The sequence below is a fragment of the Crinia signifera genome, chromosome 4 (genome assembly GCF_055691185.1).
Source record: "Crinia signifera chromosome 4, ASM5569118v1, whole genome shotgun sequence".
NCBI lineage: Eukaryota > Metazoa > Chordata > Amphibia > Anura > Myobatrachidae > Crinia > Crinia signifera.
In genome coordinates, this window is record NC_139220.1 from 234,659,591 (window position 1) to 234,686,740 (window position 27,150).

General features: G+C 43.8%; 1 protein-coding gene across 1 annotated transcript in view; it reads left to right on the forward strand.

Annotated features, from left to right (window-relative positions):
- Positions 1 to 26,745, forward strand: part of SH3GL3 (SH3 domain containing GRB2 like 3, endophilin A3) — a 116,968-nt gene extending 90,223 nt beyond the window's left edge. The window contains exons 6-9 of the mRNA XM_083184012.1: positions 1,485 to 1,643; positions 13,721 to 13,824; positions 15,981 to 16,105; positions 26,080 to 26,745. Coding sequence (XP_083040138.1) covers positions 1,485 to 1,643; positions 13,721 to 13,824; positions 15,981 to 16,105; positions 26,080 to 26,285 — 594 coding nt within the window. The 3' untranslated portion in view covers positions 26,286 to 26,745. The remainder of the gene's footprint in view (positions 1 to 1,484; positions 1,644 to 13,720; positions 13,825 to 15,980; positions 16,106 to 26,079) is intronic.
- Positions 26,746 to 27,150: the final 405 nt, after the last annotated feature.

A 27,150-nucleotide genomic window follows, 5' to 3' on the forward strand; every position in this document is an offset into this window, starting at 1 on the left:
GTCTTGCTAATGCGACATAGCACCCACCAAAATTCCACAAGAATCTGAGCTGCAAAATCCAAAAATCACTCCTTCCTTTCTGAGTCCTGCCATGCACCCAACTGGTATTTTTTGGTCACATGTGAGGCATTGCCTTACTCGGGAGAAATTGGGGCACAGATTTTGGGGTGCTTTGTCTCCTTCGTTCCTTGTGAAAATGAAAAATTTTGAGCCAGAACTGCATTTTTGTGTAAAAAATTTAATTTTTCATTTTCACTGCCCAGTTGTACCACAATTGGTGAAACCCCTGGGGGTTTGAAATGTACATTATACCCCTAGATGAATTCCCTGAGGGGTGTAGTTTGCAAAATGGGGTCACTTGTGGGGGGGTTCCTAACTTTTAGCATCTTATGGTGCCTAGAAACCTACATGGTGCCTAAAAAAAAATCTCATAAAAAGGAGGCTCCAAAATCAAGTAGGTGCTCCTTCTATTATGAAGCCTGTGGTTTGGTCAACGTGCACACTAGGGCCACATATAGGATATTTATGAAAACAAAAGAATTGGGGGAATCAATTTTTAGTCACATTTCTCTAGTAAAATGTACTGTGTTCCTTAGAAAAATGTATTAAAATTGCAAATCTGCAAAAAAAAATGAAATTTTGAAATTTCACCTACACTTTGTTTTAATTCCTGTGAAACACCTAAAGGGTTAACAAACTTCCAAAATGCTGTTTTGAATACTGTGAGGGGTGCAGTTTTTGAAATGGCATCATTTATGGGGGTGTCTCACATACAAGTCCCTCAAAGTCACATCAGAACTGAACTGGTCCCTAAAAAAATCAGTGTTTGAAATTTTCTTGAAAATTTGAGAATTTGCTATTCATATTGTAAGCCTCCTAGTGTCCAAAAAAATTAAAAGGAAGTTGAAATAATGATGGAAACATAAAGTAGACATATGGTCTATGTTAGTTATTAACTATTTTGAGTGGTATTATTATTATTTGTCTCACAAGCAGAAAATTTAACATTTTGCAACTTGCTAAATTTTCCATTTTTTTACGACATTTTGGTATTTTTCACAAAAAAACACAGACTGTATCGACCCAAATTTACCACTAATTTGAAGTACAATGTGTCACGAAAAAACAATCTCAAAATCACTGGGATAAGTAAAAGCAAAAAAAAGTTATCCCCACTTAAGTGAGACATGTCAGATTTGAAAAAAAGGGCTCTGTCAAGAACGCAAAAACTGGCTCTGTCAGGAAGGGGTTAAATTAGTGTGTGCAGAGCCCCTACAATGTCTATCTATCTATCTATCTATCTATCTATCTATCTATCTATCTATATATAATAAATCCCAACCCTCCATTCTGTGTCGGGTGGTGTTACGTACAAATGGCAACTGGCATTTCATCACAGCATTCCTATATAATTAATAAATATAAAATAACTGTTATCCCTCATATTAGGTTACATTCCTAATGAGCTATTTTCTGATTTGCAGTATCATTTGAAAAAGTTGGAAGGCCGTCGCCTAGATTATGATTATAAGAAGAAGCGACAAGGGAAGATCTCAGACGACGAAATCCATCAGGCTGTGGAGAAATTCCAAGAGTCTAAAGAACTGGCTGAGAGGAGTATGTTTAATTTTCTAGAAAACGATGTAAGTGCGTCATGTCCTGCCGTCACACTTTTGTCATTCTTAACATTCATTGTGCTTTAAATGTGTTTCATGTTGCAGCGTAACACACTTTTACTTCGGGATAAATGGTGATCATACTATGGGCCTGATTCTGGATCACTGGCAAAAGCAAATTCTCTCTCTAATGGACAAAACCGTGCTGCACTGCAGATGGGGCAGATGTAACATGTGCACAGAGAGTTAGATTTGGCTGTTATTTTATTTCTAACTCTCTAGGCACATGTTACATCAGCCCCACCTGCAGTTCACATTGTTTTGTCCATTAAAGTGAGAATTTGCTTTTGCGAGTGAACCTGAATCAGGCCCAGTGGGTGAAATTCAGCATGGAGCACAAAGTAAAAAATATTCTAAAATGGACAAAACCATGTGCACTGCAGGTGGGGCAAATATAACATGTACAAAGAGAGTTAACCCTTTGAGTGCCAACATCTCTGTGGGGTAGATTTATTATAGTGGCACTTATCGCGCCGCTATAACACTTCTTGCTTTGCCTCATTAGCGAGACGAAGCAGGAGGGGAGACCGACAAGCTGTGTGAACATCTTGCTCGCATTCGATTTATCACATACAACTCCCGCAGAGCTGCAGGAAGAGGGATATGGATGGGGGGAGCCGGGCAGAAGGGCTGCAGGAGAATAAAAAGACCCATACAAATGAATGGGCAGCCATTGATTGGCTGAGAGTCCTATCTTAGCCAATCAGTGGCTGTCTATTCATTTGTATGGTTTGTTTTAAATACCCCCGATGCCTGGCTCTCTGCATCCCCCTGCTCGGAGCCTGGCTCCCTGAGTCCTCCCACATTGGATCCAATACATCGTGGGTGCTAACAAGTAATCAAGTGAAATCAGGCCCAAATCCCATAGTTTATGGAGGCCTTTAGATTTGGGTGAGTTATTTTGTTTTCAGCAGGGTAAATACTGGCTGCTTTATTTTTACACTGCAATTTATATTCAGTTTGAACACACCCCAGCCAAATCTAACTCTCTGCACATTTGCCCCATCTGCAATGCAGCTTGGCTTTGTCCATTAGAGAAAGATTTTGCTTTGCGATCCATTACTTGTGTAATAAACTTCTGTTAATGTTCGTTTATATAAAGATTCAGCATTCTGCCAGACACCCTGCACGCTCAGAATCCTGTCAGAGTGTTCCAATGGCTCTACTTCCCCATACCACAACAAACTTACACTGACATGTCTACTAGTGAGGGAGATCGCTTTTACTTATTACTTTATTTGTTATAGATTCTCTTTGCATCAATATTTTATAATGTAGTGTTGGTGTCTAGAACACAGGGATACATGGTGACCTGTCCATCCCTAAATTTTGCAAATACTAGGATAAAGCCTTTGGCCTGGGGGTAATCACCAGTATATTTTTCAAGATCTTTTATCAGCTAGTCCAAAATAAATATGGGTGTGCTTGTGTCTATATGAGTGTGGATTATGCAGCCAGTTAGAGCAGGTAGTGTTAGATTTTATATATTACATATTATATTTAAAGTTCCGTACACACTGAGCAATATATTGTTCAGCGATCATAATGCTTCGTGTCTTGTTTTCATTGGTCGCTGATAAAAACTAGACACTCTGTCTGCAGAAGCCACTGGTATCAGGAGCATGCTCCTCCGACCAGCGACCACCCCAGGGCTGGTCGTGGGAGGACAGCTCCCAGCGACCATCGCCCCATACACACGGGATATGGTCGTTCACCAGTGATATAGGCTAGAATCGCCCCATGTGTACGGGGCTTAACTGCTATTTCATGAAGGCCAGTTCAGTGATTTCATGTGACCTTGTACAACACACAGCATTGTAATGAGCAATATACAAAACAGAGACCAACATAACGAATAAGATACAATACAGAGGATATTCTAGTGTTTTATAAAGATAGTATCCTTGGGAACACTTTATAGAACACAATGCATACTGTACTTTTACTATTCATTGCCACTCAGTACTAGAGGCTACCATAGAAAATAAATCTAACATTTCTGGTTGTTTTACAGTGCAGGTCCTCAATAATTTCTGGCAGTTATAGATCTCAAATATATGTGGTGGATTTACTATATATAGACCCATAAAGGGTGTAATTCAATTTTTCCCATTCATTTTTGTAAAGGTAAAAAAAAAAAAACTTTGAATTTACCACAATTTTCCCCCAGGTAATTCAATTATCCCATATTTTTACCATAAGAAAAGATTCCTAATCTCAGGATCCGAGATGAGGAGGGGCTGAAGTTACTAAGCCCTGCCCTCTTGCCACTATTCATGGGTCTGCGGAGAGGGGGCGGCTAATTTACCCTATTTTAGCCCCTCCCCATCAAAAGCTGCAAATTTGGGTCAGCAGCGAAGAGGGACCCCGGGGAGCATTCGGGAGATTTGCCTCCCAGTCATTCCAAGAGGGGTAGGCAAGTATGACAAGTAGACGTATAACTGCTTTGCAGCTGGATTCAGGATCTGGGGTATCAATTATAATTGCAAATATTGACTATTAGAATATTCTTTCTGCTATTACAGGGAAAGTTTGTTGCTTCTGTTATGGATAAAAGGAATTATAACGTGGGATTTCTATTATGACCCTTTGTACTCTGGCCCTGATTCCTATACTGTTGGCTTTGTGCTGCCTGTTAGCAGATGGTCAGTAAAGTGACTGAGTAAGAATGTTAAGGTCAGCAATGATCTCAGGAAGTTGTTCTGGCTTTCCTGAACATTTTTCTATTCCCCTCTATCTCCAGCATATATTTACCATCTCCACCCCTAGTGTTTGGCTTTCACCCATCATATGACCTATTGACCATCTGCAAATTGCGTTTCTTAGGCCCTGCTTTGCACTAAAGATATGTGGAAGCAAAGGACGGTGCTCAGTAAATGGAAGAGGCATAATTAAATACCTGAATTTGGGGACTATCATACAAATTGTATTTTTCCTGCCTTTTGAAAGCCTAAAAACAATATTTTAAAAGAAATAAAAAAACAATACTATTATCAATAGCCACTCCATCTTAGAGTGCATTGAAGACCCCAAAAAACACACTTTAAAATGTTTATGCTAATGATTTGTCTTTATTATCATTTTATTTTGCTTCATTTTTATATACTACATTCAGTTGAGGTCCATACACAGTAGAGCAGGCATTCCCAACCACGGTCCTTAAGGCACACCAACAGTGCAGGTTTTTGTGATATCCAGGCTTCAGCACAGATGGTTTAATCAGAATCACTCAGGTACTGATTAAGTCGGTACTTGTGACTTATCTGGGCGCCCGATGTTGAAATTGTATGCCAGTACCCTAAGCATGCGATTTGACACGATTTCCCTTGAAATTCCCTTGAAGAGAAAATCTGGCTAAATGACCCCCATTGTTAAAGCCACCCCACTATCAACGCGTCCTCCGACCTTTTCATACCTCCACTATCCACGTCGGCGTGGAGTTGATTTTATATAGTGTGGCGAGAGCAGCGAGCCACCGAGCCCGAAGGGTGGCGAGCATACCTTCACAGCTATACGCGTCCCCTCGCAGGCTTCACAGGTATCCGCGTGCGCTCGCCATGCTTCGGGCTCGCTGCGCTCCCCACACTATATAATATCAACTCCACGCCGACGTGGATAGTGGGTCGGAGGACGCGTACCGCCGACGCTCGCCACGCTTCGGGTTGGCGTTGATAGTGGGGTGGCGTTAACAATGGGGGGCATTTAGCCATCAGGGTGGGTATACAATTAAAAATGGGGTCTGGGGGGGCCATTTCACATATGAAACAGGCATCTGGGTGCCTTCACATATTTAAATCGCGTCAAATCGCATTGCATGCAATCTGATTGTATGCGATGCGATTTGACGCGATTTTTAGGTGTGATGAAGAAAATCGGGCGCCCAGATAAGTCACAAGTACCATTAAGTCACCTGTGCTAAAGCCTGGATATCACTAAAACCTGCACTGTTAGTGTGCCTTGAGGACCGTGGTTGGGAATGCCTGCAGTAGACGATATCCTTAAAATAAAAATAGTATAATGTGTACACTCAACACTTGTTGCCTATGCATGAACCCCCAATCTGCTGAACATACAGGTTGAGTTTGGCTATGGCTATAGAGCCAATGACCCGCATGTACACCGAGTCCTGGTGATGTCACTGAAAGATGTTGTTTGCCTAGCGGCACTACCTATATAGTTAATTATAATCGGCAGTGTCAATAGTCTAGTCTCTATTGGGCTTTAGACAACAGGCAGAAGTTGTGCAGGTGACGGCTATTAATTGTCCCATACCAGGAGATGAGAGGAAGCTCAAGAAAGACTGAAGCCATGGCAGCTCCTTGGCCTGTCAGTAAAAGTATGGATGGCATCGCTGCTTTTGTGTCCAAAGAGAATACTATAAAGATGCTGTTCTTTATTATATAAAACCAGGTTTAGGTGGAGGCTTTAGCAGTAATGGTGGAATGACCTCTGTAGTGGGAAGGCGTTGCTGTGGCTCTGGGTCCCAGATGTGACAGTTATCACTAGTGGGCCATTACCAATAGCCACTCCTATGTCTGAGTGCAGTGAAGCACAGGACACAGAGTCAGCACATCACAACCTCCCTTTGTGCCGAGAAAATGTTGGTATGGGAATGGCCCAGAGGGCCTCCTTATTTACAGCTCTCGTGTAATGTGTAATAACATCAGAATTATCACAAGACAAATACAAGTGACCTGCCTTAGTCAGACAACCTTTTTACATAGCAGCTGGATTATGCATCCACTCCCTGCCTCTGACTTCCTTTGCATGCATAATAATGAGCTAATTAACCCCTTCCCGACATTTGACGTATATATACGTCATGGCCGGGAAGTACTTCCCGACACATGACGTATATATACGTCATGGCTTCTAACTGTCACTGCGTCTAGAGACGCAGTGACAGAGGGACGATGTCTGCTGTCCCTGACAGCAGACATGTCCCTGCATGCCCAGGGGGGGCTGCGATGCCGCCCCCCCGTCGGCGATCGCTGTGATTGGCTGTTCAGTGTGAACAGCCATTCACAGCGTTTTCTGTGTCACCGGCGAATAACGTTCGCCGGTGACACGGGATCGGAGGTGATTGGTGCTGTAAAGTACAGCACCAATCACCGCGGGGTGTAAGGGTGACACTGGTGTCACCCCACCTCACCCCGCCCGCCCCCAAAGGCCGTGATTGGTCCGTCGGACCGACGGACCAATCACAGCCATGGAGGGGGGTTTAAACTAACGGTGACTGCACTGCAGACGCCATTCCGGTCTGGAATAGCGTGCAGTGCGGTCACCGTGCCCAGCTGCCGCCATATACTGACCAGAACCCCTAAAATACTTACCTGATCACTGCTGGATCTTGCTCCTTATTTGTGACATCCTGTGCTGTGTTGGGCTGTGTTGTGCTGCTGCGAATTATTAGATAGAGAGATAGAGAGAGAGAGATAGGGAGAGATAGAGATAGAGAGGCCTAGTGAGGCCTAGTGACAGAGAGTGCTGCTGCAGTGTAATAGAGTTATAGATAGAGAGATAGAGAGAGATAGAGAGAGAGAGATAGAGAGAGATAGTGACAGATTGTGCTATATATTTTTTATATAACTGACTGCTGCCCTCCCTTTTGTGCTGATCAGTATAAATTAACTGATCAGCAACTTTTTGGGGGCGCAGATTTTTTTTTATATATATATATACCTGTCAGTGCTGCTGCTGCAGTGTCATAGAGTGATAGATAGTGAGAGATAGAGAGATAGAGAGAGATAGTGACAGAGAGTGATAGAGACTGCTATATTTTGTGTCTGCTGCCCCCCTTTTGTGCACCCCCAGCAACTTTTTGGGGGTGCCGGGGTTATTTTTCATATATATAACTGTCAGTGCTGCTGCTGCAGTGTCATAGAGTGATAGATAGTGAGAGATAGAGAGATAGAGAGAGATAGTGACAGAGTGATAGAGACTGCTAAATTTTGTGTCTGCTGCCCCCGCCTTTTGTGCTGATCACTATATCTGAGGTGATCAGCAACTTTTTTGGGGTGCAGAGGTTTTTTTTTTTTATATATACCTGTCAGTTGCTGCCAGTTGCACTGTCAGTTGCACCAAAGGTTGTGCACCTGCTGCCCCTCACTGGTAATCAGTGTTGCATCACTGATCACCTTTTTTTTTTTTGTGGGGTCTTTTTTTAATTTTTTTTTTACACACACTGTGATTTTGTGGGTGTCTTGTGGCCACTGTGCGCTGATCAGTGACGTACATCACTGATCAGCTTTTTCGGCACAGGGTTGATCTATTTTTTTTTTTGATCAAATTCCTGTTGCCTTTGAGCGCTGTTCAGTGACGGACGTTACTGACCAACATCTGTGCTCAATTTTTTGCGCAGGCCATTTTTTTTTTTTTTTTTTACCCCTTCAATTTTTTTTTTTTAACCCCTTCAATTTTTTTTTTTTTTAACCCCTTCAATTTTTTTTTTTTGTATAAAGTATTTTTTTTTTTCTGCACTACATACACACTACACACTACATACCCCCCGGGTTGAAATAAAGTTTGTACCCCCCCCCTACACTATACACGTGTTGAAACATTTCACTACCAGTAACACAAAAATATAAATGGCATCCCAAATGTCATCCCAAATGTCGTCCCAGTCATCCAGGAGAATGTATTCAGTGGAGGAGGCATATGCCATGCTTGCCTCTGACTCTGACACAGCCAGTGAGGCAAGCGGGGAATTTGAAGGATTCATCTTAAGCTCCTCTTCCTCCTCTGGTGATGAGGGACCCCCTCAAAGACGCCCCCGTAGAGCAGCTGAGACCCCCCCCCCCCCAATAATTGATCTCGTATGGACCCCACCACCAGACAATTTTGAGCCCCAGGTTCCTGAGTTTTTGGCCATGCCAGGAATCCAATTTGATTCCACAGGTCTCAGAGAAATTGACTTTTTCAAATTATTTTTCTCTGATGATTTTATAAATTTAATGGTGGACCAAAGTAATTTATATGCCCAGCAGTTTATTGCTCAAAACCCCACGTCATCATTTGCTAGGTGGACCCCTGTAGATGCAGTAGAGATGATGACGTTTTGGGGTCTGGTGTTTCATATGGGCATAGTAAAAAAGCCAGAAATTAGGCAATATTGGAGTACAGATGTTCTGTACAGCACCCCATTTTACCGTATGGCCATGACCCGGACTCGTTTTGAGTTAATCCTTAAATTTTTGCATTACAACGATAATGCACAGTGCCCACCCAGAGATGATCCCACCTTTGACCGGCTATTCAAAGTCAGGCCGGTCATTGATCATTTCAGTGCCAAATTTGAAGACATGTACATCCCAGATAAATTCATTTGCATAGACGAGTCCCTTATACATTTTAAAGGAAGGGTTAAATTCCGCCAGTACCTTCCCAATAAGAGGGCAAGGTATGGCATAAAAATGTATAAGCTGTGTGAAAGCACCTCAGGGTACACCCACAGGTTTAGGGTATATGAAGGGAAGGATTCAACAATTGAACCGCCAGAATGCACCCCCTCCCTCGTAGGTGTTAGTGGAAAAATTGTCTGGGATTTAGTGCACCCCTTCCTGGATAAAGGTTATCACCTCTATGTGGATAACTTTTACACCAGCATCCCCCTGTTTAAGGCCCTTGGTTCAAGAGGTACAGCAGCTTGCGGTACTGTGCGCAAGAACCAAAGAGGCCTCCCAAAAACGCACATTGCCCAAGTAATGAGAAGGGGTGAAAGCAGGGGAATATGCACCGAAAATATGTTGTTGGTCAAATATAAGGACAAGAGGGATGTCCTTATACTGACAACAATTCACGGAGACAGTACCACCTCCGTCCCTGTACGAGGTACCAGTACCCACACCTCCAAACCTAATTGTATCCTGGATTACAATAGGTACATGGGCGGAGTGGATCTTTCAGATCAGGTACTGAAGCCGTACAGTGCCCTGCGGAAAACAAAAATCTGGTACAAGAAGCTGGCCGTGTATATCATCCAGATGGCACTGTATAACGCTTACGTGCTATTCCGATCTACCGGCCAGAGGGGGACATTTATGCACTTTCAAGAGGAAGTCATAAAGGGCCTAATATTTGGGAACCAGCAGGCAGAGGGCCCCAGTACTTCTAGTACTGGCCCCCGTATTGTACCAGGGCAGCATTTTCCTGATGAAATCCCCTCCACTGCAAGAAAGGGCAGGACACAAAAAAGGTGCAAAGTTTGCTATAAAAAGGGAATAAGAAAGGAAACTATTTTCCACTGTGAAACTTGCCCCGACAAACCCGGCCTATGTATAAAGGAGTGTTTTAAAATATACCACACATGTATGGATTATTAGGTTCATCATTTCACCGTGCTTCGGGGGTCTTGCTAATGCCACATAGCACCCACCAACATTCCACCAGAATCTGAGCTGCAAAATCCAAAAATCACTCCTTCCCTTCTGAGTCCTGCCATGCACCCAACTGGTATTTTTTGGTCACATGTGAGGCATTGCCGTACTCGGGAGAAATTGGGGCACAGATTTTGGGGTGCTTTGTCTCCTTCATACCTTCTGAAAATGAAAAATTTTGAGCCAGAACTGCATTTTTGTGTAAAAAATGTAATTTTTCATGTTCACTGCCCACTTGTATCAAAATTGGTGAAACCCCTGGGGGTTTGAAATGTACACTATACCCCTAGATGAATTCCCTGAGGGGTGTAGTTTGCAAAATGGGGTCACTTGTGGGGGGGTTCCACTGTCTTGGTGCTTGGGGGGTCTTGCTAATGCGACATAGCACCCACCAAAATTCCACCAGAATCTGAGCTGCAAAATCCAAAAATCACTCCTTCCATTCTGAGTCCTGCCACTTTTTGGTCACACATGAGGCATTGCCGTACTCGGGAGAAATTGGGGCACAGATTTTGGGGTGCTTTTTCTCCTTCATACCTTCTGAAAATGAAAAATTTTGAGCCAGAACTGCATTTTTGTGTAAAAAAATGTAATTTTTCATTTGCACTGCCCAGTTGTATCAAAATTGGTGAAACCCCTGGGGGTTTGAAATGTACACTATACCCCTAGATGAATTTCCTGAGGGGTGTACTTTGCAAAATGGGGTGACTTGTGGGGGGGTTCCACTGTCTTGGTGCTTGGGGGGTCTTGCTAATGCGACATAGCACCCACCAAAATTCCACCAGAATCTGAGCTGCAAAATCCAAAAATCACTCCTTCCCTTCTGAGTCCTGCCATGCACCCAACTGGTATTTTTTGGTCACATGTGAGGCATTGCCGTACTCGGGAGAAATTGGGGCACAGATTTTGGGGTGCTTTTCTCCTTCATACCTTCTGAAAATGAAAAATTTTGAGCCAGAACTGCATTTTTGTGTAAAAAAATGTAATTTTTCATTTTCACTGCCCAGTTGTATCAAATTGGTGAAACCCCTGGGGGTTTGAAATGTACACTATACCCCTAGATGAATTCCCTGAGGGGTGTAGTTTGCAAAATGGGGTCACTTGTGGGGGGGTTCCACTGTCTTGGTGCTTGGGGGGTCTTGCTAATGCGACATAGCACCCACCAAAATTCCACCAGAATCTGAGCTGCAAAATCCAAAAATCACTCCTTCCCTTCTGAGTCCTGCCATGCACCCAACTGGAATTTTTTGGTCACATGTGAGGCATTGCCGTACTCGGGAGAAATTGGGGCACAGATTTTGGGGTGCTTTGTCTCCTTCATACCTTCTGAAAATGAAAAATTTTGAGCCAGAACTGCATTTTTGTGTAAAAAAATGTAATTTTTCATTTTCACTGCCCAGTTGTATCAAAATTGGTGAAACCCCTGGGGGTTTGAAATGTACACTATACCCCTAGATGAATTCCCTGAGAGGTGTAGTTTGCAAAATGGGGTCACTTGTGGGGGGGGTTCCACTGTCTTGGTGCTTGGGGGGTCTTGCTAATGCGACATAGCACCCACCAAAATTCCACCAGAATCTGAGCTGCAAAATCCAAAAATCACTCCTTCCCTTCTGAGTCCTGCCATGCACCCAACTGGTATTTTTTGGTCACATGTGAGGCATTGCCGTACTCGGGAGAAATTGGGGCACAGATTTTGGGGTGCTTTTTCTCCTTCATACCTTCTGAAAATGAAAAATTTTGAGCCACAACTGCATTTTTGTGTAAAAAAATGTAATTTTTCATTTGCACTGCCCAGTTGTATCAAAATTGGTGAAACCCCTGGGGGTTTGAAATGTACACTATACCCCTAGATGAATTCCCTGAGGGGTGTACTTTGCAAAATGGGGTGACTTGTGGGGGGGTTCCACTGTATTGGTGCAACATAGCACCCACCAACATTCCACCAGAATCTGAGCTGCAAAATCCAAAAATCACTCCTTCCCTTCTGAGTCCTGCCATGCACCCAACTGGTATTTTTTGGTCACATGTGAGGCATTGCCGTACTCGGGAGAAATTGGGGCACAGATTTTGGGGTGCTTTGTCTCCTTCATTCCTTGTGAAAATGAAAAATTTTGAGCCAGAACTGCATTTTTGTGTAAAAAATTTAATTTTTCATTTTCACTGCCCAGTTGTACCACAATTGGTGAAACCCCTGGGGGTTTGAAATGTACACTATACCCCTAGATGAATTCCCTGAGGGGTGTAGTTTGCAAAATGGGGTCACTTGTGGGGGGGTTCCTAACTTTTAGCATCTTATGGTGCCTAGAAACCTACATGGTGCCTAAAAAATAATCTCATAAAAAGGAGGCTCCAAAATCAAGTAGGTGCTCCTTCTATTATGAAGCCTGTGGTTTGGTCAACGTGCACACTAGGGCCACATATAGGATATTTATGAAAACAAAGGAATTGGGGGAATCAATTTTTAGTCACATTTCTCTAGTAAAATGTACTGTGTTCCTTAGAAAAATGTATTAAAATTGCAAATCTGCAAAAAAAATGAAATTTTGAAATTTCACCTACACTTTGTTTTAATTCCTGTGAAACACCTAAAGGGTTAACAAACTTCCAAAATGCTGTTTTGAATACTGTGAGGGGTGCAGTTTTTGAAATGGCATCATTTATGGGGGTGTCTCACATACAAGTCCCTCAAAGTCACATCAGAACTGAACTGGTCCCTAAAAAAATCAGTGTTTGAAATTTTCTTGAAAATTTGAGAATTTGCTATTCATATTGTAAGCCTCCTAGTGTCCAAAAAAATTAAAAGGAAGTTGAAATAATGATGGAAACATAAAGTAGACATATGGTCTATGTTAGTTATTAACTATTTTGAGTGGTATGATTATTTGTCTCACAAGCAGAAAATTTAACATTTTGCAAATCGCTAAATTTTCCATTTTTTCACGATATTTTGGTATTTTTCACAAAAAAACACAGACTGTATCGACCCAAATTTACCACTAATTTGAAGTACAATGTGTCACGAAAAAACAATCTCAAAATCACTGGGATAAGTAAAAGCAAAAAAAAGTTATCCCCACTTAAGTGAGACATGTCAGATTTGAAAAAAATGGCTCTGTCAGGAACGCAAAAACTAGCTCTGTCAGGAAGGGGTTAAATTAAACAGTCATGAACACTCCTGACCTGCATCCTTTACAAGGAGTTTATTCGGGTGCTTACATACATGTATTTGCATTACAGTCCAACAATTGTGATCTAAATCAGAGCTCCAGGTGGAATTAAAATCAGAAATTAGATTTTAGACTGATCTTATTATAACCCAACCAATATAATTGTTGGATTGATGAGTAACTCAGATACAGATCTGATTTCAATAGATCACATGTATAAGCAGGTAAAAGACCACTTCTCCTTCTGATACATTTGCAGAAAAGTATGCTATTAAATACTGCCCTCTCATGGACACGTGTTAAACTACTTCAGATATTTTAGGCTTTTAAATTGTAAACAAGATGTTTTTCCCCTTGGTACTTTTTTGTACTTGGTAGTGATTGAGATATAAGGTGGGCACAAAAAATGTGAAAGTTCTTTTAAAGAAAGCAATGAGATTAACACCATGATAGCCATCTGCTGGGCTGTATAGTGTGTCATTGATCTTCCTTTCCTTAGATAGAACAGGTGAGCCAGCTGAGTGTGTTAGTAGAAGCCGCTCTGGACTATCACAGGCAGACGGCACAGGTCCTGGAAGACGTCCACAGCACATTACACAACAGGTGAGAACACCTACAATTCTTATTGTCATGTTTGATACTATGAACATTCATGAGAATCTCACATTGATTTACAACTTAAGATTTATCACCTTCAGAAAAAGCATAAAATTCAATCACAAGCGGCTTTCAATGAATGACTATGTCCACCACTCCTCTCTTACAAGCACTACACTGTCTCCCCTTACAAATCCAATTCAAGCTTCTTCACTTACAAGTACCTCTACCATTCACATTTCTGATGTCATTTCTATTTACACTCCCACCCACCGCCCTCTTTGCTCCACAAACGCACGCCAACTCTCCCGCCAGCTTGTTATACCCCTTTCCCACTGACAAATATTTCCCAGGTTATTGCACATGAACGCACAAAAACCCTGGAATTTGTTCAGCGTGAAAGGGTTCTGAAAGATTGTCCGTGGTCCGACGTTCTGGGATTTCAACCCGTGTCTTGACTAGGGTTGGACCCAGGGGCGGGTCCAGGGGCAGCGTGAATGCGTAACCCGGGTTCTGTTCAGTGCACTGACATCTCCCAGGGCCGCTCCGGCCCCGCCTTCCGATTACGTGACCCGCCCGGCTTTATGCCGGGTCGGGCAGCTAGTGTGAAGGCGCTTGCAAGCCAGGTCGCACCCGGGATTTTGTACCTGGCTTGCGACCCAACTTGCAAGCGCTTGCTAATCTGAAAGGGGTATAACTTCTTCCCACTCCTAGCTCCAAGATCTGTGCTCCCTATATCTTGAATTTTCAACCCCTCCCTATCAGACTCTCCACAAAACTTTAAACAGGCTTTCAAGACCCACTTCTTCATCAAATCCAGCCATCTCTCATCCTACATGCTTACTTCTACCCTCACTATATGACCCCTATTTGTCTGCACCTCCCCGGTAGAATGTTTGCTCTCACAAGTAGGACCCTATTCTCACATGACTTAGACTATTTCTTCGCTGTGCTCCCTTCAACGGCACCAAACTATTTCTGCCACCCTAATGATTATCTCGGTGTCCTGTCCCCTGATGAAGCAATGATAATATACCATGTACTTGTCTTACATTGACCTATACTGTAAAGCCCTGTACACACGGGGCGATAGGAGCCCTGTGCTGAGCGATGTGCTTAAGCACAGATCGCTCAGCACAAGTTCCATGCACCTGCGATGTGTGCTGAGGAATGTTTTGCCTATGCTTACAGCTAATCTTAGCAGGATAGACAATGCATGCCCTGTCTATCTGAGCGAGCGATTGGGAAGCGCAGGACCACGCATCGCCACCACTATAGGGTAAACACAGGGAGCGATCTGTGCTTACATTCCAAACGATCTAGACTGATTGCTGAGAAAAGAGCACAAAATCTCGACGTGTGCATAATGTTTTCTTGTTTTGATCATTTATTTGTTATGCATGGTGGAACCCTTGTGACACCATATAAATAAACAAAAATAATGACCTACCTCGGAAGCTTGGCTGGAATGTCTAATGCTGTGTAGACAGGCAAACCAAACAGCCCCATTCTAGCCACATAACACCCATTCTCTGGCTGCCTTTTAGATGGCTAATCATCTTCAATATTAACTTTCTGAATTCTAAAGACCTACATGACCAAGGCCCAAGATCCCTAAAGCAGCTTCTGATTCCATTCTGTCCGACCCATTGACTTCAATGTGTAGATAAAAGGACTTTTAGCAGTACCTTGAAGCTCACATAATTCATCTGGAGGTCGGGCTTTTAGCCATGCGGCTATGACTCTATGGAACTCGCTTCCCCGCACAGTTCGAGTGGCCCCCACTCTAGAAACTTCAAAAACAGACTCAAGGATTTCCTGTTTACCCAAGCATTTCTGTAATTCGCTTAAGTATCTCACTGCTCTCCGTAGTTTATGAAAAGCTTTTGTGTACTTCATTGTTCCTGTACTGTATTACATTCATTCTATCGCCTTGAGTCCTATTATTATTACTTGGAAATTCAGTTTAAAGGATCTCAATACATTTTCATGAGCCATTCACTGACATAGTAGACAAGAACAAGGTCACATTTTCAACAGTATAAGAACATATTTTCTCCAGACTCAAGAAACAAAAAGTTAGTTGATACTGTGTAGAATTATAAGAAGCCTTGTTCTTATATCTTGTTATCTGGAGATTACCAATTGTCCTTTGTTCTCAGATTAAATTCAGCATCCAGTCGTCCTAAACGCGAGCACCAAACAAGATCAATAATGTCAACGCTGGAGTCAACGGAGAAGCTACACCATAATGGGATCTCTTGCATTTCATCCATCAAATTATCAGGTAAAGGTGACCTTCTGCACCATACACAACAAACCACATATCATTTGCTTTGTTTTAAAAGGATACAGTCACATAAAATAATCTCAGCAACATAATGGCTTGTTGTCCTGGGGTGCTGAGAGGGGACGCGGGTACAGATTACTTTGGCTCAGAAGAGATAAACCATATTGTGACCAAGTGATAAGCAGGAGCAGCTGCTAGTGTCACTTCTGCCCGTCCCCTTATATATATCAGATCATACGTATGCTATCACAAGCATGATCCTCACTCCTCATGTGCTTTTCTTACCTTACCTTTACCGTGTACTCTTAATTGCCATGCTTTTGTGCTGTTTTCGAGGCAATCTGAGTAGATGGCTTAGAAAGTAAGCACAAATCTCTCCATGTGTATACTCTCTAGCGATGCAGGTCCCCCATGTCTCTATCTCCTGCTAAGTCAGTGCAGTCCCCTGTTTGAGGACTGCTCTCCTGTGAAGGAATTGGAGAGCAGACCGTGCACTCTCAGTGTTGCTGCTGCGGGGCGGACAGGCCAGTGCACAACACACAGCCTGTCCCACTTCCAGTAGGAGGAGGTATGGGGGGACAGGCTGTGTGATTTGCAGCAGCAGCACCGGGGATTATTGCAGTGTGATGGCCGCAGGAGCAGCAGTGCCGCCGCTGCTGGGACTGTAACCCCTCTGCCCAGGAGCTGGGGTGTGTGGGAGCCGGGGTGAAGCAGCCCATGAGAGCACTGGCCAGGAAATGAGGATCAGCGATGCCAGGGGAGGTAGCAGTGTGATGCCTGAACTGCGGTGACAGCTCACAGGGCTCCAGTGCCTGACTGTCCCTGGGGTGGGTGTACCCGACGGGCTGCCCACCTTCCACAGCCCCCTTGGAGAGGGATCGGAACTCCGTCTGGCCCATTCCAGTACTCCTCTGCAAAGAATGGTCTCCCTTCTAGTAATAAATATGTTGCTGGGCACCAAACCCAGAGCTGTAGAAATACTTCAGAATAATTTTTTTTTACAAAATAAATAACAAACTTTACAGGGTGTAGTGGTATTGCATTCGGGTAACCCCCTTCTCCATGCCCCATAAAACCTGCATCTCCTGTACCCTGTGTAGTTAGGGAATCCAGTCATGCCTATCCTTCTATTCCCTCTCCAGTTCATCCATCCGTATATGCCCCCTCCTGTCCGTCCATCTGTCTATGCCCCCTCCTGTCCAACTACAGTATGCCCCCTCCTGTCCGTCCATCTGTCTATGCCCCCTCCTGTCCATCCATCTGTCTATGCCCCCTCCTGTCCAACTACAGTATGCCCCATCCTGTCTGTCCATCTGTGTATGCCCTCTCCCATCCATCCAATTACGTACCCCCTTCTGTCCTTCCATTTGTCTATGCCATCTCCAATCTATGCCTCCTCTTGTCCGTCCATGCCTCTGTACATCCATCCGTGCCCCCTCCCGTCCATCCGTGGGGGCCTTGTCCATCTGTGCCCCCTCCCATCCGCCCACCTTTCAGTTGATGCCCCATAATGGGCTCTGCCTGTCTATCTGCCTATGCCCCCCAACCATCTTTCTTTCCATCTATACCGCCAACCCATCTTGTGCTGTAGTCAAGGAGTGTCTCTCCTGCTCAATCATTCTCCCTCTCTTTCTCCACACTCACTCTTTCCTGCTCCTCTCTCTCTCCCAGACATTGTCTCTCTTTTGATAATTCGCTATTTTGCTCAGAAAACCCCCCTTACTTTCTGCCCACACACACTACACGATAGGGGATGAAGCCTATATAATTGTGGTGACAAAGGCTGGGGGGGTGCATTTCAAGATTTTGATGTGGGGCCCACAAAATTGTAGTTAAGCCCCTGTGAAAGGCGTTTTGGTCGCACTCATGGCTGCATGTGTCCGCCTCTGTGACTAAGGTGTGTGTGGGGCAGAGCCGGATTAAGGGGGGTGGGGGGTATTATAGGGGAGTAAGTCCACCTGTCCAAAAGGGCCCCCATGTCTCTCTACATGTGTATGTCCCTTAAGTCATTGTTTTCTTGTTTTTGCTAATTTATGTATTGTTGGGCGCTGCAGAACCCATGAGGCACCATATAAATAAAAGGTACTTGTTTCCTAGCACGGCGCCCATAGCATACCGTATATAGTGGTATGCTATGCGATGCGATATTTGCGTAAATTAATAAGAATGTACAATTAAATATCACATAGCATTGCATGCCAGCAAATGGCATGCAATGCGATTTTTTAATTGTACAATGCACCCCCATTGTAAACGCCACCCCCACTATCAACGCCAACCCAAAGCGTGGCGAACCGCGGCGGTACGTGTCCTCCGACCTTTTCATACCCCAACTATCCACGTCGGTTTGGAGTTGATTCTAGATAGTGTGGCGAACGCAGCGAGCCACCAAGCCCGAAGCGTGGCGAGCGCAGCGGAATACATGTAAAGTAATCCGCGTCCCCTTGCGGGGCTCGCTGCGCTCGCCACACTATCTAAAATCAACTGTGCGACAACGTGGATAGTGGGGGTATGAAAAGGTCGGAGGACGCGTACTGCCGCCGCTCGCCACGCTTCGGGTTGGCATTGATAGTGGGGTTGGCGTTGACAATGGGGGTGCATTTAACATTGTAAGCACCCATCAGGGTGCTTGTACAATTAAAAATCGCATTGCATGCCGCTATATTGCATACGATGCGATGTACTTCGATCAAAATCGGGGGCGCCGTGCTAGGAAACAAGTACCAAATAAACAATAATATAATACAATCAAAATAAATAGAAGTAATAGGGGACACAGTGGGAGATATACACACAAAATGAAAGCACAAATGGGGAGACAGACTAAAAAACCATGGTGACAGACACAAAGAATGGAAGCATAGACACAGACAGAGGATGAGACAAAAAAGGAATTGAGTAAGATGATACCACATGCAAGAGGATGATGTAGAGAAAGTTCAGCATTTTCAGCATGTTTTTATGTGATACAATAAAGGCACTGGAAAATGGACCCATTATTAATTTCACTATATGTATGTATCTATCTATGTATAAACCTGTTACCAGGAGTCAAGATAACTGTAACAAATTCATGCAATTCATAACCAATCCTCCAGGCATTCTATACCTGTGCATGAGGAGGTCAATCTCTTTCTCGCACTGATATAGACCAGCTGTTTTAGTAGGATAACACAATTATCAAACGTAGAAACAAGTCTATGCATGCAATAAGCAATCCTCCAGGCACGTATATCTATGCAAGCGGGGGATAACCACTCATTCTATCAAGCTTATATAACCCTCTCAGTAGGACCATATTAACACCGCACAAATGAGCTACATCTCACTATGGGGGTTATTCTGGTTGATTCGCAAGGCATATCAGTTGAATCCGTATTAACTGACATGGGTTTGTGAAAAATCGATTGTCCCAAACAAATTTACTAGGCTTTTATGAGGATGTCCGCAACAATCTTGATAATGAAAAGAGAGAGAGTTGTTGTAAAGGGCGCAGTATCAAATATGATAAGTGGAGTGCCACAGGGGTCGGTGCTAGGGCCCCTTTTATTTACATATTTATTAACAATATTGGGGTGGGAATACTCAGCAATGTTTCCATCTTTGCTGATGACGCAAAACATAGTAGAGTAATTGGAACAATCAATGATCTCTCCACACTTCAGAGCGACCTTAATAAACTAGATAAGTGGGTAAAAAAAAATTGGAAAATGAAGTTCAATGTGAATAAATGCAAGGATACACACCTTGGGAGACATAACCAATGTGCTAGTGATAACCTAAGCAGGGAGGCACTGGCTAATTCAGAACTTGAAAAGGATCTAGGAGTTCAAATTGATAACAAGCTGGGGTGTAGTGCTCAGTGTCCTGTAGCAACAAATAATGCCAACAGGATACTAGCCTGTATAAGAAGGGGTATGGAGACTAGGGACTCAGCTGTACAAAGCATTGGTTAGACCACATCTAGAATATGGAGTACAATTCTGGGCCCCGCATTATAAAAAGGGACATCATAGAACTAGAAAAAATCCAAAGAAGAGCAACAAGCTAATAAAGGGAATGGAGAATTTAAGCTATGAAGATAGATAGAACAAATTACGCTAGAGAAGATACATTTAAGGGTGCGACATGCTTAACATGTACAAATATATCAGAGGCCAATATAAGGAACTGTCAGGCGCCTTTTTTCTGTAAGGAAGGACTCTAGGACACGTGGGCATGAGTTTAGATTAGAGGAAAGAAGATTTCGTTCCCTTAACGGTCAGGGCAGCCAACCTATGGAACTCTTCCTGGTGAGGTGATGTCGGCAGACACAATAAATAGATATCCGAATACACTGCGTATAACAAGGGATAAAGCTAATAGATCATACTCACTACCAAGGTTGAACTCGATGGGCGCAAGTCTTTATTCAGCCTTAACTACTATGTCACTAATTGACTTTCAGAGCACTTAGATATGCGTGCACGATCGGGAGGAAGTGGGCAGACAGGTGACATCCGTTCCCATGGGGAAATCACCCGGCATGCCCCCTCCACGCCCGCAATTCTGGGTGTGTGCACCCGGAGAACACCCTGTACGTCGTGGCAGCATGCACCCTGCATCTGCACAGAAATGCATCTGTGCATGCTCAGACGCAAAACACCACTCACCCGTGCAAATGCACCTGAATAAGGTCCCATGTGCAGAATCATTTTTCTTTTTTAACTTTCTACAAATATTAATCTTAATACCAGATTGGTACATTCTTCTCTAATTGAGACAATAGATAATGAGCGGACTTTCACAGTAGATGCCTCTCTGATTGGCGCACCGCAGCCATATAGACCTGGGGAGAGAGACACAATACCCTCTGTGATAAAGCTAGAATGCGAAACGTACGTCAGAAGCTGCATTTGCAAGCATCAGCTGGGTCCTGGGGTTAGCACACAATTGCCAAACACCGCCGCCCAAGTATGAGAGCTCCGCTACCTGGATTAACATCCACATACATGGCAAGCACCCAGCGGCAGGATCGACATGGATCCTAAGATATCTGGCTGAACACCCGCATACCTGACAGGCGCCTGGCATCAAGAATGAGTGCAGGTATCCGGCGGTAGAACTTAATGTGCCCACACACTAGAAAGATCTGTGATCTTAAGATGTCAATTGTCAGATTGGGCTGGTTGGAACAAAAACCTGGTAATGAATGAGTGACAGTTTTTGGCAGTTTTCCAGCATTTCAAAGCAAATGGTCAACTGTCATTTACTCTCATCCATTACCAGGTTTTTTGTTCCAAACAGTCCAATCTGACAATCAATCTGTAGATGTATGGCCAGCTTTAGCCTTGAAATCTTTTGTCCATCCTGGACAAAAGATTTCAGGCAAGCGCACATCTTCACCAAAGATTTATCTTAAGATCCAATGTGCGTTCCTATGGATGTTTTGCTAAACCTTCTGATCTTTCATGCAACATGTAAGATCAGAAGATTTAGCAAAAGGGAGTGCGCAGCCGATCGAGATCAGCCGATTTGCAGCAGAAATTGTCTGATCGGTCGGAAATCGGCCGATCACCAAAAAAATTATTCTAGTGTGTGGGCACCTTAAGGTATCTGACCTTAACACCCTCACACTTGACGGGTGCTCGCAATTAGGGCAGACACTGAAAAGGCATCTACTTCAGAACTGGGTGGATCCAGCCTCGATAGACTCACTGGCACAAATTTCGTAGCATTGCATGTGGATTAAACGCCCCTCCCCCGGTGAGTTCCCCACACGGCTGCAAATAGATGTTTTGCATAAGCATCCATTCGCAGCCTTGGGTGTGGGGGCCAAATGGGGGCCGATGATTCAGAAGGAGCATGGAAAACTAATGGTGTGTACACACGGGTACAATCAGCATGAGATTTTGACTATATAGTCAAAATCGCATCGGGATTGCATAGGTTTTTTACCTTGCGATCCTGACTGGAACTTCGCGGGGGGGGGGGGGGGAGGTACAGCAGCGGCGGCGGCGGCGCACATCATCCCCTCTGGCTCCGACCTCAGTCTGATAGGCACCCCCACCTCCCCTCAGCAGCCGCAGACACCCCTCTCCTCCCAGCACCCGGGGACAGCGGCAGTGCACATCATCCCCTCCGGCTCCGACCTCAGTCTGACAGGTACCCGCCCCCTCCGCGGGCGCATGGACCCCCCTCCTCCTGCAGCACCTGGGGACAGCTTCCACAGCGCTGCACGCTGTGGACCAACAGCGGGACCATTTACACGGGTCCTATCCGGGTTCTACCCAGGTCAGGACCTGTGTAAATGGACACAGATATACCCCATTTACACCGCTGATGATCCGGGTCTGACCCGCCACTGACCCGGATTTTTCGGCGGTGTAAAAGGGGTATTACTTGGTTTCGCAAGTTACCCGAGCTTGCTCAGAAGTACAGTCTATGGACTGATTATATGCTGACAATAAAACAGGTTCACAACAATTATAGTGACTACATAAATTCATTGGTCATTAGTATACAGACCCCATCCTGTTCTTACTATATTAGTACTATTTTGTTAAGAGAAACACTCCTGGGATTCATTATTGAATCCCGGCGGTCGGGATCCCGACGCCGGAATCCCGACAGCCGAAATGCCGACAAGGGGGGGACGTGGATCGCCCCCCCTTGCGGGCTCGCTGCGCTCGCCACGCAGCGGGCCCGGTGCCTCGCTACGCTCGGCACACTAATTTGTTCTCCCTCCAGGGGTGTCGTGGACACCCCAGGAGGGAGAATGTGTCGGCATTTCGGCGGTCGGGATTCTGAACGCCGGGATCGTAACTGCATCCCCACTCCTGCAGCAATATGTCCACAAATTAGCTATTAGTTACCACTCTCTCTACAGTCAGTACTGACTGATCTTGTACAGTTGCCAAGATGAGACTTAGCAGCTAAAGTTTTTGCTTGTGGCATAAGACTTTGCAACCAGTGACAGTTCTAAAGTAGTAGGAGCCATTTTCGAATTTCAAGATGGATGTGATGAGCCAATCGCATTTCACAGTGCCATCACTCTTGTCCACCTTGGGTTGGCTTAAATAATACCCCATTCTCACTGCCATAAAAACCCGGGTTTTTGCCAGGGCAAACAGTAATTTTCTGTGTCCTGTCACAGTGTGAACGGGTGTGAGTGAAATTGCCAGGTTTAATGGCCCGGGAATTACACACACGTTTTTTTTTTTGCAGGGTTATTCCTGGGTAATACATGGGTGTATGGCAGTGTGAACAGGCTAGACCCGGGTTTTCGTATGCAAGTTCATTGCATAAAGCTGCTTTTTAAACAGCCAATCAAAGACACTTTTTCAACAGCCAATCAAAGCTGCTCTTAGATTCCACACACTTGTTGGCAGGCAGACCAGGGGAAGCAGTGTTAAGGGGGCAGACACAGAGATTTACTGGGTGTAAGGTGCAGTGTGAATGGGGTCTGTACAGCGGAGATACTCTGTGCCCTGCCAAAAACACGGGAACAAAAACCCGGGATTTTGCAGGGGCGGCAATGAGAATGTGGTATTAGTGAGACAGCATCAAGAGTCCATTGGGCATTAAAGGCGCAGACAAGAGCTCCTAAAAAAAGATACCTGAAGCCATGAGGGGCAACTACCACTCAAAAGAGCTTAGCACCAGCATGCCAGAACACATTTGCGGGGACCCGTAGACTGCCTGTAAAGAACTAGATCAACACTTTCCATACCATTAGCCCTGCATCCACAACCCAATTTATATACAGAATAGTCCCAGACTGGTTGTTGATTGGTAATTCCAGCCCAGGGCTGTTCAATGTGATAGCCAGGTGACCTCATGGTACTGTATATTGCCCACTGCTGGTCTTTGTAAAATATGAGCATCACACTGATTTTTCATCTTATTTTACAAAACCAGCAAAGGCTGAGAGGTCAAGTGGTTTACTGAATTGGGAGAGAGACTCAACACAAACACTATTATATACATTTTTGTGTAAAAAGCGTATGGTGATACTGTCCTTTCAGCAGATGCAGATTGGTGGTCTGCTTAAAAATTGGACAAGTGTGTGTGCATAGATTGTCTGTAGAATCTGTGACCAGATCTGCAGGAGGACTGTATAAATAGTCGGAGTTGGACATGTGAGCACACAGCTGAAGGCTGTACCAGAAAGCAACAATGTGCTGAAATTAAGATCTTCACTCATAAACTACTACACACACATACACATATAAATACATCTGGTAGTAGCTGGTCAATTCCCTCCCTCCTCCCGAATTTACACAGTGATCAAGTTCTAATACCCCTTTTAAAATGCCAGCTTGAACCCAGGAGTTTGTATACAGGTGTGAGAAACCTTTCAGAGTGCCAGCCTAACCCAGGTTAGCGATGTTACTGGAAACAGGAACAGTCATGGTGCTAAGAGATGAGATAATAAAACATAGCCCCAGCTATGTTGTAAACTGTTGCAGAGTTGTATCGACCCAGCTTACCCATTTACACTGCACCGTGACCCGGATTCTTCCATAGACCAACCCAACTGTGCAAGCTAGCCAGGTTGGATCATCATGTCACTGTAACTCTGTTAACCCTTTTCCACCGAGCCGCTCCTGCATTATGCCAATAACCCAAATTTTAGCAGCAGTGGAAAAGGGACTGAATAGTGTGGTTCAATGCATTATAAAAGCATTTGCATTTACTCACAACTGGAATTTGAGCTACAAAGTATTTTGTAATTAGATTATAGGGGGAATTCAATGATCAGTTGTAATTGTTTGGGCAGTAAAATCAGGACTGCCTGAAAACTTACCTCTTATGGCATACACAAAAACCGTGACAAGCTCATGGGCCGTTGTGTTTTCTCTGCCGGGAAAATAAAGAACATATCAGGCATTTTTTCGGGAACTTGGTGTGTCCAGTCTCAAACCCCCCACCCCCCCTCTAAAAAAAAAAAATACCTTGTTAAGTGCCAGCGTTTGGCAAAGTTGGTCCTCAAAACACCATACAGTTCACGTTTTCCAGGTCACCCTGCAGGGACACAGATGCAATCATTATTCACTGAGATATTTTAAAAGATCCACAGGTGGAGCCAATTATTTCACTTGTGATTTTGTGAGACCTGGAAAACATGAACTGTGTGGGGTCCTGAGGGGATGCAGTCAAAATCCCGACAACCATTGACTGACTGTCAAAATCATGACAAGGTCAAAATACCGACATTTAAAATCCCGACAAGGTCAAAATACTGACATTTAAAATCCCAACAAGGTTAAAATACCAACATATAGAATGTAGACAGTTTTAAAAAGTCAACATGACTTTCGGTCAACAGGTCGCGAGGTCGACATGGGTTTTTTCACTTTTTTTTGACCTGATATGTGCAGACAGTTGGTATTTCATGCCCTACCATCCACTAGGCCTAAGGCGTGGTTGGAGAACAAAATAGTGTGCCGAACGCAGAGAGCGATGCAAGGGGCTGCGGTTGACTTCCAACTGTGTCCATGTCGACATTTGGGTAAAAAAAAAAAAAGTGAGAAAAACCCATGTTGACCTGTTGTCCGAAAGTCATGTTGACTTTTTCACCAGTCTACATTCTATATGTCGGTATTTTGACCTTGTTGGTATTGTAAATGTCGGTATTTTGACCTTGTTGGTATTGTAAATATCGGTATTTTGACATTGTTGGTATTGTAAATGTCGGTATTTTGACCTTGTTGGTATTGTAAATATCGGTATTTTGACATTGGTGGTATTGTAAATGTCGGTATTTTGACCTTGTTGGTATTGTAAATGTCGGTATTTTAACCTTTTCGGGATTTTGACAGTCGGTCAATAGCTGACGGTATTTTGACAGTCGGGATTTCATACCGAATCTATCCTGAGGACAGAGTTTAAGAACCTGTGCCGTAATCTATTACATTTCTCCCTATATAGTCAGCTTCTATTACATACTGTACAGTCCAATGAGTTAATCCTCTGTGCATATTCTCCAGGCTCCACCATACATTTGGACCAGCCCTGTTGCAGAGCAGTATATGACTTTGACCCGGAGAATGAAGGAGAACTTGGATTTAAAGAAGGAGACATCATTACTTTAACCAACCAAATTGACAAGAACTGGTATGAAGGCATGGTCAAAGGAGAATCTGGTTTCTTCCCAATTAATTATGTTGAAGTGGTTATTCCTCTTCCACAGTAATCACCAGAAGACAATTACACCATCATAAAAACGACTCTGAAAGCCCTCTGAATGTGGCATTCTGTGAACGCCTTGCTACTTGAGTGACTTAACTTTTATTAGGTGTCATCTTTTATATGTATTTATTTTATAGCAATTTTATTTTTATGAAAACAGACACTGCTACACATGGATGTGCAAAAATATATATTTTATTGTTGTATGAGGTCTACACCACACGATTTCAGATGTGATATTTGTCTGTGATTTTTGTAATTCACTAAAAAGTATTTTAAATCGTTACACAAAGCCCATTTCTGTGGTTTACCGTTTTATTATGTTCCATAAACAAATCTAACAGAATATTCTAATGTATGTTGCACAATATTTGTCGGCAGAACTTTGTCTTTATAATGTTATGGTAAGTCAAATATGAAATGCTATGTCTATGAACAAATATAATAAATATATTATAAATCTGCTTGTTATGTACCTATTCTATAAGGTAGGATACAGTACAGAAAGGCATGAGACAAGTATGCCCAGTAGAGTAGTTGCCCATGGCAACAAATCAGATTTGAAGTAACATTCATCAAGTACGTTTTATAAAATAACCTTCAACCGCTTAGTTGCACTGGGAATCTTCTCCACACTATTAACTACTCTACTTCATACATCTCCCCCAGAGTCATGGAAGTCTGATGGGAAGTCAGAGGCAGAACTCTGGGAGGCAATGGAGTCATCTGCCGCCGGGCTCCTGCTCTCAAGGGGGCACCTCTCCACCACTGCCAGGTTAAATCAATTAATTGAAAGCCATCAAATACGCTTCTGTGGCTGAGTTCTGAAATATGTATGTGTTCTCCCTCTCTTTATGTATATACATACA